The 12855-nt window shown below is 48.4% G+C and overlaps 1 protein-coding gene across 1 annotated transcript; it reads left to right on the forward strand.

Annotated features, from left to right (window-relative positions):
- The first annotated feature begins 1879 nt into the window (after positions 1 to 1879).
- Positions 1880 to 12135, forward strand: LOC143769572 (uncharacterized). The gene is made up of 2 exons (XM_077258253.1): positions 1880 to 2457; positions 9313 to 12135. Exon 2 carries the CDS (start codon positions 9535 to 9537, stop codon positions 11461 to 11463), a length of 1929 nt encoding a protein of 642 aa, XP_077114368.1. The 5' UTR covers positions 1880 to 2457; positions 9313 to 9534; the 3' UTR covers positions 11464 to 12135.
- The last annotated feature ends 720 nt before the right edge of the window (positions 12136 to 12855 follow it).

Raw genomic sequence — 12855 nt, forward strand, 5'->3', positions numbered from 1 at the left:
TCCGGACCAGACGAGGCTGCCGACAGATGTCTGGTGAGGCTCCTGATGATGGCCTTCCTCCACCCGGCCTCAGTGCTCAGCTGCGCCCGCCGGGGTCGGTCGCTGAGCTCGTCCACTCCGGCCTGCAGGAATTCAGCATCAGCGGTGGAGGCCTGGTTGCGGTGCCCCTCCGGGTGGCTGGGGGAGTCCTCTGCTCCGACCCCACGCTCCGGCTCCGGGCGGCTCGCCATGGCGTCCTCCATGTCGCTCACTCCTTCTTCCTGGTCCTTTTCCCGCTCTCTCCTTCGTGGGCGGTTTCGTTTTCTCTGTCTCTGCCCACCATTGAGGATCAGGAGGCGGATCTCGGCTGCTGACGGACACGTCCTCAAGGGGCCGAGATATTTAGACTGGGCGGCCATTGTCTTTCGCGCTCTTCAGCTTGTTCACGCCCACTTCCACGCCCTTCTTCTTCTCCTACGCTCTCCTTAGCGCTGTAATGGCGGCGGTTTTGGCGCGAACGTTTGCCGGCAAGTGACAATCCACAGTCTTTGCAATAAAGTACAGTCCAAGCACAGTAAATCACAGTTCCAAGGCACACATGACCTGATTCTTCAGGCTTAAGTAGATCCTGTTCATGACGCCAAATTGCAGCGCCCCCACTGCCGCAGGGCCGAGGGGTACCCGGTACCGGGCCTGTATGAGTCTCTAGTGTTCTGGGGTTGTCACGGTGGCTAGGCCCAGTCCGTGACCCTGCCGAGGGGCGCACAGTCAATGATGTGACGGGTGACGGCGGTGATGCTGTAGTGGTGCAGTGCAGTAAATAACGAGTACACCAGGTTGCAGTCTCTTTACCTCTTTACTGTAGATCTCTGGGTCCTCAGTCCAGAATACGGTTCACCAGGCTGTGCAAGTCCGGCCGGTCCGATGGCACCTCCAGAGTTCTCTTCACAGGTGGAAATCGGTGCCTTCCTTCTAGCGCTATGTGTTGTGGTCCTTCCCTGCTGTGCTTACGGAAAGTCCCCACAACTGTTGTGTCTGTTTCTTAAGTTCCCTCACAACTCAATTAGATGATGTTCTGCTAATCCTCCGTCCCTCCCTGGTGTTCTGGTTGGGACGGCACCCGTTTGACGGGTAGGCTCGGAGCTCTTCCGGGACCCTAGAGTCGCCCCTCTCCACAAGTTGCCCCCTGTTGTGGATTCTGTTTGTGGGCTCCCTCTGGTGGTTACTGCTGGTACTGGGTGACTTTGGTGGGTTGCGGCCTTTGGTTTCCACCTGTCCATCAGAGGCTGGGTGTTTCCTATTTTACCTGGCCTTTCTGTCATTCCCTTGCCGGCTATCAATGTATTCAGATGTGCTCTGTTTGGTTCCTGCCTACCTGCTCCCAGATCTTTCAGGATAAGCTAAGTGCTGATTTTCAGTTCTTTGGTTTTTTGTCCAGCTTGCTTATTATGTCTCTATGCTAGCTGGTAGCTCTAGTGGACTGAGGTTCTCCCCATGTGCCATGAGTTGGCACATGGGTTGTTGTAATCTCAGGATGGTTTTTTTTGATTAGGGTTTTTTGCTGACCGCTCAGTCCCCTTTTGTATCGTTCTGCTTTCTGGTTTACAGCGGGCCTCAATTTGCTGAGGCTGTATATATCATCTCTATGTGTGTGCCTTCCTCTCGTTTCACCGTCGATACATGTGGGGGGCAACTATATCTTTTGGGGTCCATTCCTCTGGAGGCAAGTGAGGTCTTATTTTCTCTGCAGTGCTAGTTAGCTCTTAGGCTGGTGCGTGGCGTCTAGAACCAACGTAGGCACGCTCCCTGGCTATCTCTAGTTGCATTTGTCAGGCGTAGGGCAGCGGTCAGCCCAGGTTCCATTGTCAAGGTGAAAATGTATTTTCTTATATAACTTTATACTCTTTTTGTACTGCTATACTTTTATACTGTGAAACAATAAGTTTTTCCTATCTGTTAGTTAATGCAAATGTAATTGTATTTAAAGATGGCCGCCAGAGCTTAGTTTCGTTTTAGGTTTTAGTGTCCGAAGCCTAAGATTCATTTCCTCAGAAACGAAACTAAAGGAATGAGCAGAAGAGGAGGAATTCACCAGGAGACGTTCGACGAATCAGAGAGACTAAGCACTAGATGTATGCTGCTTAAACCCCACCCATTGCATTCCCTTTTTAGTACTATGTATTGGAAAATAAAACACAGTTGCTGCTCGGCTACCCACTGAGCTGAACGCCAGAGCATCAGCAAAGATTGAATCAGCTACGTGTCTGAATCATTTCTTTTTCGGTACCAGATGTTCTGCGCTCACATTACAATTTGGAATGACTGGTGAATGAGGATTAATTGTCGTTACGACCCCGACAATTGGCGCCCAACGTGGGGCCGTGGCCAGCGATCCGAGACTCTCTGGACCCATGCCTGGATGTCTGTGGATGATACCCGTAGTGGCTGACCTCGAGGACTGATCACCCTCTGCACGCGGTAAGTGGCGATCATATACACTGTATGTGTCACACTTGCTAGTGTCTCAGCCGTTATTGGTTTGTCTGTGGTCTCTTTTTGGGTCTGGAGAGTGACCGGTCGAGTGGTGAGATCGAATGTGATCCTGTGCCACGCTCTGAACCAGCAACTGAGAGACTCGCATCCTGTGCGACCTCTGTACACCACACCTCCTTTACCGGTCATTGTACTCCATTCAATCATCCTACCCGTGACTATTGTCTAGTAGTGAAGTGGAGTGAAAAATTGTGCAAGTTGTAGATTGTGGGGCAGCTTAGAGGAAGGGATAGGAGACGCAGCCTCTGTGATATTGTACCAGCTAGGTAATTAAGACGTCCCGAGCAGGGACCACCTGTATTTCTGTGGAGGGCTCTCACTAGGAGACCGCCTCCCGACTGTTTAGAATATCGTAGCAGGATAGTCTGTTAATCGTTGGTGTTCAAGTTAGGGACAGAAAATCTTTTTCTAATACGTTGAGCGAGTTTCCGTATTGTGGGACACCACCGTTGATATCGCTGCTAGTGGTTTTACTGCAGAAAATCACAGTATTCTGTGAGTCATGTTGCGTCTCTTAAAGCAGAAGAAGTCAGTGCCCCACAAGTTAGATGAGGATGCTGTGGAAGTCAGGGCAATAGTTCAGTCACGGGAGGGCAAGAAGGCAGTCAAGAATGTTGAGAGATTGTATAAGCATGTAGGATTGCCCTCGTCAGGGAGACTACAGCCGGCTATGTGGAATAATCTCATAGAGAACAAACGAGGCATGTTGAAAGATAAAGGATTGTTAGAACAAGCACAAGCTCATCTGCGAGTTGCGCGAGGCTTGAAGAATGAAGGATGGAAAGAAGTCGATGGGGAGGGTGGATCAGATAATGCGGAGCCCGTGTTTGGTTATAAAATGCCTTTGAACTGTGATCTTACAGATTGTAAAATGGCCGCCGTGCCACTGGTGATGAAAATGCAGTCCCAACCACCACCCTATAATGGCGATGGGCCAAACTCTCCAGAAGCGTGGGTGTGTCCTGCTTGTGGCGTGCAGAATCCAAACTGGGTGGAAATCTGCCGTGTGTGTGGGGCGGGCCGTCCTCAGGGGTCCGCCCAGATCATGGGAGGAAGTGGGGCATGCCACACTTCCTCCAGCGGCCATCTTGGTGCACCCGGAACTTCCCCCGGAAGTGGGGCATGCCACGCCTCCACCGGCAGCCATCTTGGTGCACCTGGAATTCCTCCCCAGCCACTATGTCCGCTGGTAACACTTTCCGGCGAGTACTATCAGGGACCACCACTTCCTGAGAAACCCCCAGCACCGACTGATGCTGCCTCCACCTCCAATGTTCCCGTATCCACTTCAGTCTCGGGGTCTGGTCTCCCAGTGCAACCCACTGTGATATTTGTAAACACGCCAGGTCAGGGTCCCTTTACCCTCGAAGCTCTGACCGGCAGTGCAGCTTTCCAGTCCGTAATATGTAAGAGACGCCAAGCTATCGGAGATGATGAAGAATCAGAAGACCTGGACAACCAGGCCACCACAATTCCCCCTGCCCTGCCAATGCTATTAGGTCCATTCGAATCCCCCCGGCCTGGAAGGAGCCCACTACCTACCCCTCTCAACAAATCTTCTAAGCTGCCCCATGACCCCGAAATCTGGTTCCCCTGTCATTCACGTTATTACATCACACCTCAGGGCTCCCAGGTTCTCTTCTCAGTGGGCTATGGAGACATACTTACACACCAGGTGGGAGCCATAGTGAACCCAGCTAATTCTGCCCTGTCACATAGAGGTGGTTTGGCCCAACAGATAGCTAAAAAGGGGGGCCCATCCATAGCCCAAGAGTGTCAGGCCTACCTTGTCAATTATGGCCCCTTGCATCCAGGAGATGCTATGACTACCCAGGGAGGGAATTTGCCCTGTGATATAGTGCTACACACTGCAGGCCCTATATACGACAACAGGACACCCGAACACTGCCGTACAATGTTGCAGACTGCCCTGCAGACAGTGGTCATTCTTGCAGGACGGCTAGGGAGAGATACACTTCCTCGTAGAACTTTGGCTGTACCATTGATATCTTCAGGACTCTTTGGATACCCACTGGGCCCCTGTATGAAGGAACATGTTGAAGTCATCAAAAATTGCCTCCAATCAACCCCAAATCTAGACTTACAAGAAGTCAGAATCGTCTGTTACCACGAGTCTGGATTAGAGGGCATCATGCCCTTGGTAGCTGAATACATGGTGCCACTGATGCATACGGGTATAAAGCCTCTGGATGAGATAACACCCACAGCACCCCCAACTGCCCCGGAGGGCGAGGTAGTGACACATGACGAAGAAGAAGAACTGAAGCTGAAGTACAAACCCTTCACTCCGGTACAGATTGATGCTATTGTCAGCAAGTTATGTGACCCAGACAAATTTCCCATGCAGTATGTGAGGAGACTGGAGCAGATTAGGAGCATCTACGGGGCTACATGGTCTGATCTATCAGGTATTACCTCTATCAGAGCCTCCGAATATTTCCTCCCCACCATTATGAAGGAACTGGATCCCACTAAAGCAGGACCTCTCAATAAGTTCAAGTCTGGAAAGGAGTTTATTGCTCAACTCACAAAGTGGGCCCAGGATCGTCTCTGTGACGAAGCAGGATCAATACAGGATATACGACAAGAATCTGGAGAAGCTGTGGAGAAATATGCTGCCAGACTAACTATGCAGTTTGAAGATTTGGGTTATTCAACCCATGTGAAGACGCAGGCAGCCTTGTTGGTCCGTGCTTTTATTGATGGTCTGGAAGATCCACTGAAGGATAAGGTCATGAAGCTTCGTCCCGAATTACCTGATGGTCCCCTAAAACAGGCCCTTACTGTTGTGAAGAGTTATCAGAAATTGCTTCAAAGGGAAGAAAAAGAAGCAGCGAAAGAAGCAGAGAAGGAAGCACAGAAGGACAAAGGCAAGAAGAAACCAGCCATGTATATGGCAGAAGTCTCAGAAGTACCTGTTATGGTGTATCAGGCTCAGGATCGATATGGACCACCACCCTTGAGGTTGAGAGGGCCCGAAGGCCGGAATTACAGGGACAGACCAGTTCGTGATGACCAGGGGAAGCCTCTGTGTTGGGAGTGTGCCAGCCCTGGTCACATGAGAAGAAGTTGTCCTCGCAGGGGGTACCCTCAGAGACCTCCTCCTCCTCCACACTCATGAAGTTCAGGCCAACCGGTGCCCACTTTTCCCGCCACCTGTACTTCTTCATCTTGCGGTGCAGTGACCCTGGAAGTGGACAGCCAACCTCTCAAGTTCTTAGTGGACACTGGGGCGGCCACCTCTGTTATCTCTTCATCTCAGCTGCCTCCTACGATTTCCCTGTCTTCAGATTTCCTTACGTGTATTGGAGTTGAAGGCCAACAAACCTCATCACCACTCACTGTTCCTGTCTCAGCTGGCCCTTTCTCTGGTGTCTTTGCCAAATTTCTGGTGTCTGAAACCTGCCCTGTCAACCTTCTAGGAGCTGATCTCCTTCAAAGGCTTCATGCTACCATCACCTTCGGTGATCAAGGGATGGAACTGCAGTTACAGGACCCTGCCTCACAACAAGGCGCTGAGGATCGCTGTGTCCTTAAAGCTTTCCCTCTGATGATGATGACTCTGCAAACGACACCTTCCCCGGATTTGCCCAATGTACCTACCACTCTGTGGTCAACTGGACCTGAAGATGTGGGTCTGCTCAAAGTGCCTCCAGTAAAAGTACACCTCAAACCTGGGCATCCGTACCCCAGACTACCTCAGTATCCACTTAAGGCTGCCCAAGAGCAGAGCCTTGGAGTTCAGATTACCTCCCTCCTGCGGTCTGGAGTGCTAATCAGATGTGTTTCACCCTGCAACACGCCCCTGTTTCCGGTAAAGAAAAAGACAGCTCCTGGAGACCCCCCGAGATACAGACTCGTACAGGACCTCAGAGCAGTCAATTCAGCCACCATCTTGGAAACTCCTGTGGTACCCAACCCCAACACCCTGCTTTCCCAAGTGCCTACTTCAGCAACACTTTTCACCGTCATTGACCTGGCTAATGCTTTCTTCAGTGTCCCGCTTCATGAAGACTCACAGTTCTTATTTGCTTTCACGTTTCAAGGATCTCAGCTAACCTGGACCAGGACACCTCAAGGTGCCCAGAACTCCCCTAACCAGTTCACTCATGCTATGAAGATGACCCTGGATCCGTGGGTGTTACAGAATCTTCATGTCACGCTTCTCCAGTATGTTGATGACCTACTCCTCTGTGGAACTGAAGAGAATCTGTTTGCTGCTTCTGAGTCCTTACTCCTCTTCCTCCACTCTGCTAACTGCAAAGTCTCAAAGGCCAAGGTCCAGTGGTGCAAAGAGAAAGTTGTCTTCCTCGGACACTGTATCTCTCAAGGCTCGAGACACCTCACCGAGGACAGAAAACATGCCATCGAGGACATCCCTTATCCGAAGACGTACTCTGCTATGCAGTCTTTTCTAGGACTCATTACCTACTGCAGACAGTGGATTCCGGATGCTTCAAGACTCATGCAACCCTTGTATGACTGTCTTAAAACTGGAGGACCAGATTGGGAACATGCTGAAAATCCGTATATCTATGCTCAGCAAAAGGACTGTTTTGAGACTCTCAAGGAAGCTGTTGTCAGTGCCCCTGCTCTGGGTCTCCCTGACTACACTCAGCCGTTCCACCTCTTTGTTTCAGAGTCTGAAGGATATGCCTCTGGTGTGCTAGCACAGAAACATGTTGATCGTTTCCGTCCTCTGGCATACTACTCAGCCAGACTAGACCCTGTTGCCAGAACTGCTCCATCCTGTCTCAAGGCTGTACATGCGGCCCATGTTCTCCTGGACAAGTCTGCTGACATAGCCCTTGGTCATGACTTGGTCATTCAAGCTGGACATGATCTCTCTGCTGTCCTTCAACAAACATCTCCTAAGCATCTGACGAGCCAAAGACATCTCAGGCTTCAGTGCTCTCTACTTCTGCCTTCCAACATCACTTTCCAGAAATGTACTACTATCAACCCAGCCACTTTGCTTCCACATTCTAGGGGGGAGTTACCTGAATGGTATAAGGACTTACCAGACTGGAGATCACCTGGTGACCCACATGACTGTGTAAAAGCACTGGAGCAAGAAATTTCTGCACCACAGAATGTGGTAACTCAGGAACTCCTCAACCCTGATTTGCAACTATGGACTGATGGATCCCGATTTGCAGACTCTTATGGCAAGTTCCACACTGGATATGCTGTCACCACTGACACAGAAGTCCTTCTGGCTGAAGCTCTACCACCTCACCTGTCAGCACAGGAAGCCGAACTTGTGGCCCTACAACAAGCATGTTATCTAGCAGAAGGGAAAACGGCCAATGTCTACACTGACTCAAGATACGGCTATGGAATCTGTCACGATTTCGGATTCCTATGGAAATCCCGAGGGTTCATTATGGCTACAGGAACCCCTGTTAAACATGCACTAAGGATTAAAGCCCTGATGAAGGCACTAGAGCTCCCCGCACCCGATTGCGGTGATCAAGGTCAAAGCTCATGGGAAAGTCAATTCGAAGGAAACTAGAGGAAACCATTTAGCAGACCAAGCTGCCAAAGCTGCTGCCATAAAGAATGTCTCAGCAAAGTGGGAAGAAGAAGAAACAGCACCAGAAAAACCCTGTTGGGAAAACACTGCTACACCCGTGATGCCTGTGCTTACCAGAGCACAAACAAAGGAACAAGCAACCAAAGAAGCTACCCAAGCCGAAGAAGAACGAGACTTTGAGAAGTCTGAAGCCCGAAGAAAGAAGAAGAAGTTGATAGAAGACATGGAAATGGAATACCCTGCCACCGGATCTGGCTGGAAGCCAGCTCGACCACCTGAAGAAAGATTGTGGGAAGAACAAAAGTTGACTTCTAGAGAAGAGAAGAAACAGTGGTAAGCTGCAGGAGCCATTCATGGGAATCGTAGTTCGGCCGGACAATACGAATTTCCTAGACTCTATAAGGTGGATGGGAGACCCTGTCTACCCAAAAGAATGTATCCAGCCGTCGCAGCATGGGCTCATGGATCAACTCATCGAGGAAAGAACCAAGCACTAGCCTGTATCAAGAAGCTTTACTGGGCCCCAGGAATCTCTACCACTGTCACAGCTTACTCAAGAGCCTGCCCAGTCTGTGCCATTTGTAACCCAACAGCCACCGCCAAGGTTCCACTTCAGCATCTTGCCAAACCAGATTACCCTTGGCAGAGAATTCAGGTTGATCATATTCAAATGCCCAAGACAGGAAAGTATGAGTATGTCCTAGTGGCTGTGGATATGTTCTCAGGATGGCCTGAAGCCTACCCAGTGACCAATATGACTGCCAAAACTACAGCTAAGAAGCTCATCACTGAAATTTCGTGCAGATTTGGAATACCCGAAGTTGTTGAATCAGATCAAGGCCCAGCCTTCACTGCCAATGTCTACGAGGAATTGTGGCACATGTTAGGGACAGATTTGGGTCTACACACCCCTTATCACCCCTCCAGTTCAGCCAAAGTTGAGAGAATGAACTCCACAATTAAGACACAATTGCTTAAAATGAGCCAGGACCACCCACTCCCATGGCCAGATTTGCTCCCTGTGGTCTTATACCATATCAGACACACCCCACAGGGAAAACACGGCCTGACTCCCTTTGAGATTCTTTTCGGTGCTCCACCTAAAATAGGAGATATTAGGCCTCAAGAGTTGTCTGAGACAAATGATAAAGTTGTACAATTTGTGATTGCATTGTCTAAGGAACTGTCTAACACCCATTCTACAGTTTCTGCTTCTCTTCCAGAATCCACAGGTGACGTGGTCCATGACTTTGTGCCAGGAGACCTGGTGTATGTGAAAAAGTTTGTGCGCAGAGATTGTCTCCAGCCAAGATTTGAAGGACCCCACACGGTGATCCTGGTCACCCCCACTGCAGTAAAACTTGAAGGAAAGAGCACCTGGATTCACGCTTCACACTGCAAAAGAGACCGAACCAGTGTTTAATCACAGAAGTGACTGAAGGGAAATGTTGCTGTTGTTTTTGACCTTGGGACTGGGGGCCATCCTCGCCCCTACCTCTTCGGCCCCTGTTGTAAATAAGAATTCTGGCCCCACTATTCTCTGGGTAAATCTGACAGCCCCGGTGAATATCTGGCGATTTGATTTCTGTGATGTAGTCAAGTGCCTTGAGACTGAACGGATAGTAGGGGGAACTATCCAGTTTTATATGTGTGTTACCAGACAATACAATGATAATTGTCATTATTGGACAGATGCTGCCTGGAGTACAGGGAAAGATTGGGGATATAAACCTAGCGAAGCCATGTTCCCTAAGGATAGGACGGGTAGGAGTCTTCGTGAGAGAATGCATCTAACAGCCCTTCTGCAACCACTTAGGGGCTGTAAATGGGGTAAAAGTTGTCACCCCCTCCTCCTGAATCTTGAAAACGCCCAATCTGCTGATCTGCAGACATTTGTATTGGGAAGAAATTATAATTATGTATTTAGTGCCGGACCCCATGCGTATTTAGGCCATATACAGCTCCAGGATATTAGCTCTAGACCAACCAAGGCCCCTGTTACCAGTATACCTAAAACAGGCCCAAGTGAGCGTTTGCAAAGTGTAGTTAATGAAGTGATACCCATTCCAGGTCTCAGGTGGCAAGAGGTTTTCTCCATAGAAACACAAACAGCCCCAAGGAAAAACCTATGGTTAGAGTGGGTAAGATACAATGTAAAAGTCCAGAACATCTCTGTAGGATGTATTGCTTGTGCTGCTGCGAATACGCACCTCTACACACATGCATTGCTTTTCCCTGATGACAACATCACTGCCTGTGTTATGAATCTGTTGAAAGGTTTGAAGCCTACTGATTGCCCAGACTATGTCCCACTAATTCATGAGAAACCCAAACTAAAGGTTCCAGGAGAAGTAACCGTATTAGCTGACAATTACACCTGCTACAATTCCTATAACACTACAGGTACACCAGTAGGGATCTTCGAGACAGGTTTCTGCAGGGAGAACAGTTCTTTAGCTACTGACTTGCTAATCAAACATACACATTATATGTACGACATTTATTGGTTATGTGGGGATGGTAAGCTCCGTCCTAGGTTGCCTAATGCCTGGATAGGCCAATGCACCCTTGTTAAACTAGCCATGCAGTTCAAGATTTTACCCTGGGATCCAAAGATACCTGATGAACCTACCAGAAAGAGGAGAAGTCTCGATCAGCTCCACATGAGTTATGAAGAAGATCCACTAGTATATATTGATGCCATTGGAGTGCCAAGGGGGGTACCGGACCAGTTTAAAGCCCAGAACCAGATTTATGCCGGCTTTGCTTCTATAATCCCACAGGTGCAGATTAATAAAAATGTTGAATGGATCAATTACATATATTACAGTGAACAAAGGTTTGTCAATTTTAGCCAAGATGCCTTCCAGGGTATAGTTGAAGAATTGGGCCCTAACACTAGAATGACTCTTCAAAACCGACTAGCCCTTGATATGATTTTAGCTGAGAAAGGAGGAGTTTGTGGGATGGTGGGAGAGGAGTGTTGTACCTATATCCCTCAGAACACTGGAGTGAATGGAAAAACCATGATAGCCCTTAAAAAGATAACTGGGTTAGCAGCAGAATTGAAAACTAATGCCGGAGTAGACACATCCTTCTTTTCCAGTTGGTTGGGTGGGCTCAAGGGATTCTTTCAACAGGCCTGTCTGGTACTGATTGCCCTCCTTGTAATTGGATCGATAATTCTCTGTTGTGTTATTCCCTTGTACAAAAAGGTCATTGTCAAAGCAACTCCGACTGGTACCTTCCTCAATCAAGAAGTAGACCCACCAGAGTACAATGGTACTGATCCAGGGGAAATCCCTAAGTATATTCCTCTCAAGAGAGTAGACAAAACCCCCCATTCTCAGATGATGCTAAGAGATTTAGTTTAGGGACAGTGGGAGAACTCCATGTGAGGTTAGTGAAGGGTTCAGCTGCCTGGAGGCCTCTCGCTAGGGGAGAGTTTCTGAGGTGTCTGGATGAAGAAATCCACCTCCCCTTTTCCCATCACATGGACAGTCTCGAAGGATCCTTCTTTAAGGGAAAAACTTAGTGTTTAGGGGGGATTGTCAAGGTGAAAATGTATTTTCTTATATAACTTTATACTCTTTTTGTACTGCTATACTTTTATACTGTGAAACAATAAGTTTTTCCTATCTGTTAGTTAATGCAAATGTAATTGTATTTAAAGATGGCCGCCAGAGCTTAGTTTCGTTTTAGGTTTTAGTGTCCGAAGCCTAAGATTCATTTCCTCAGAAACGAAACTAAAGGAATGAGCAGAAGAGGAGGAATTCACCAGGAGACGTTCGACGAATCAGAGAGACTAAGCACTAGATGTATGCTGCTTAAACCCCACCCATTGCATTCCCTTTTTAGTACTATGTATTGGAAAATAAAACACAGTTGCTGCTCGGCTACCCACTGAGCTGAACGCCAGAGCATCAGCAAAGATTGAATCAGCTACGTGTCTGAATCATTTCTTTTTCGGTACCAGATGTTCTGCGCTCACATTACAATTTGGAATGACTGGTGAATGAGGATTAATTGTCGTTACGACCCCGACACCATCACCCTAGAGCTCGTCCGTTATTTATTTGTACTTTGCTTGTCCTGTGCTATCCCTAGCCATTGGGGATTCATGACAGTATAGCCGGCCCACAAAGTGTTAATTGTTTGGGCTGAAGCAGGAGAAAAAGAAATGTTTAAGGGAAATTTCTTTTTTTTTTTTTTCCCTTCAGAGTTTTGCTACCTAGCCCTTAATTGCTGTCTAGCTGCTTCTTACCTCCTCTTAACCCTTGAATGGCTCTGATCTTAGCTGTTTAACATGGATGTCCTGAGTTTGGCTTCCAGCCTGAGTAATTTCGCGGCAAAAGTTCAAAACATACAGGATTTTGTTGTTCACACTCCCATGTCTGAACCTAGAATTCCTATTCCAGAGTTCTTTTCTGGAGATAGATCTACCTTCCTGAATTTCAGGAACAATTGTAAATTGTTTCTTTCTTTAAAATCTCGCTCCTCTGGAGACCCTGCTCAACAGGTCAAGATTGTCATATCTTTCCTGCGGGGCGACCCTCAGAATTGGGCATTTGCATTGGCACCAGGGGATCCTGCATTGCTCAGTGTGGATGCGTTTTTTCTGGCATTGGGATTGCTCTATGAGGAACCTAACCTGGAGATTCAGGCTGAAAAGGCTTTGTTAGCCCTCTCTCAGGGGCATGATGAAGCGGAAATATATTGTCAAAAATTTCGGAAATGGTCGGTGCTTACTCAGTGGAATGAGTGCG

The sequence above is a fragment of the Ranitomeya variabilis genome, chromosome 4 (assembly GCF_051348905.1).
Source record: "Ranitomeya variabilis isolate aRanVar5 chromosome 4, aRanVar5.hap1, whole genome shotgun sequence".
Taxonomy (NCBI): domain Eukaryota; kingdom Metazoa; phylum Chordata; class Amphibia; order Anura; family Dendrobatidae; genus Ranitomeya; species Ranitomeya variabilis.

Coding starts and splice junctions, on each gene's coding strand:
- LOC143769572 (XM_077258253.1), top strand. CDS start 9,535: ATGTTGCTGTTGTTTTTGACCTTGGGACTGGGGGCCATCCTCGCCCCT.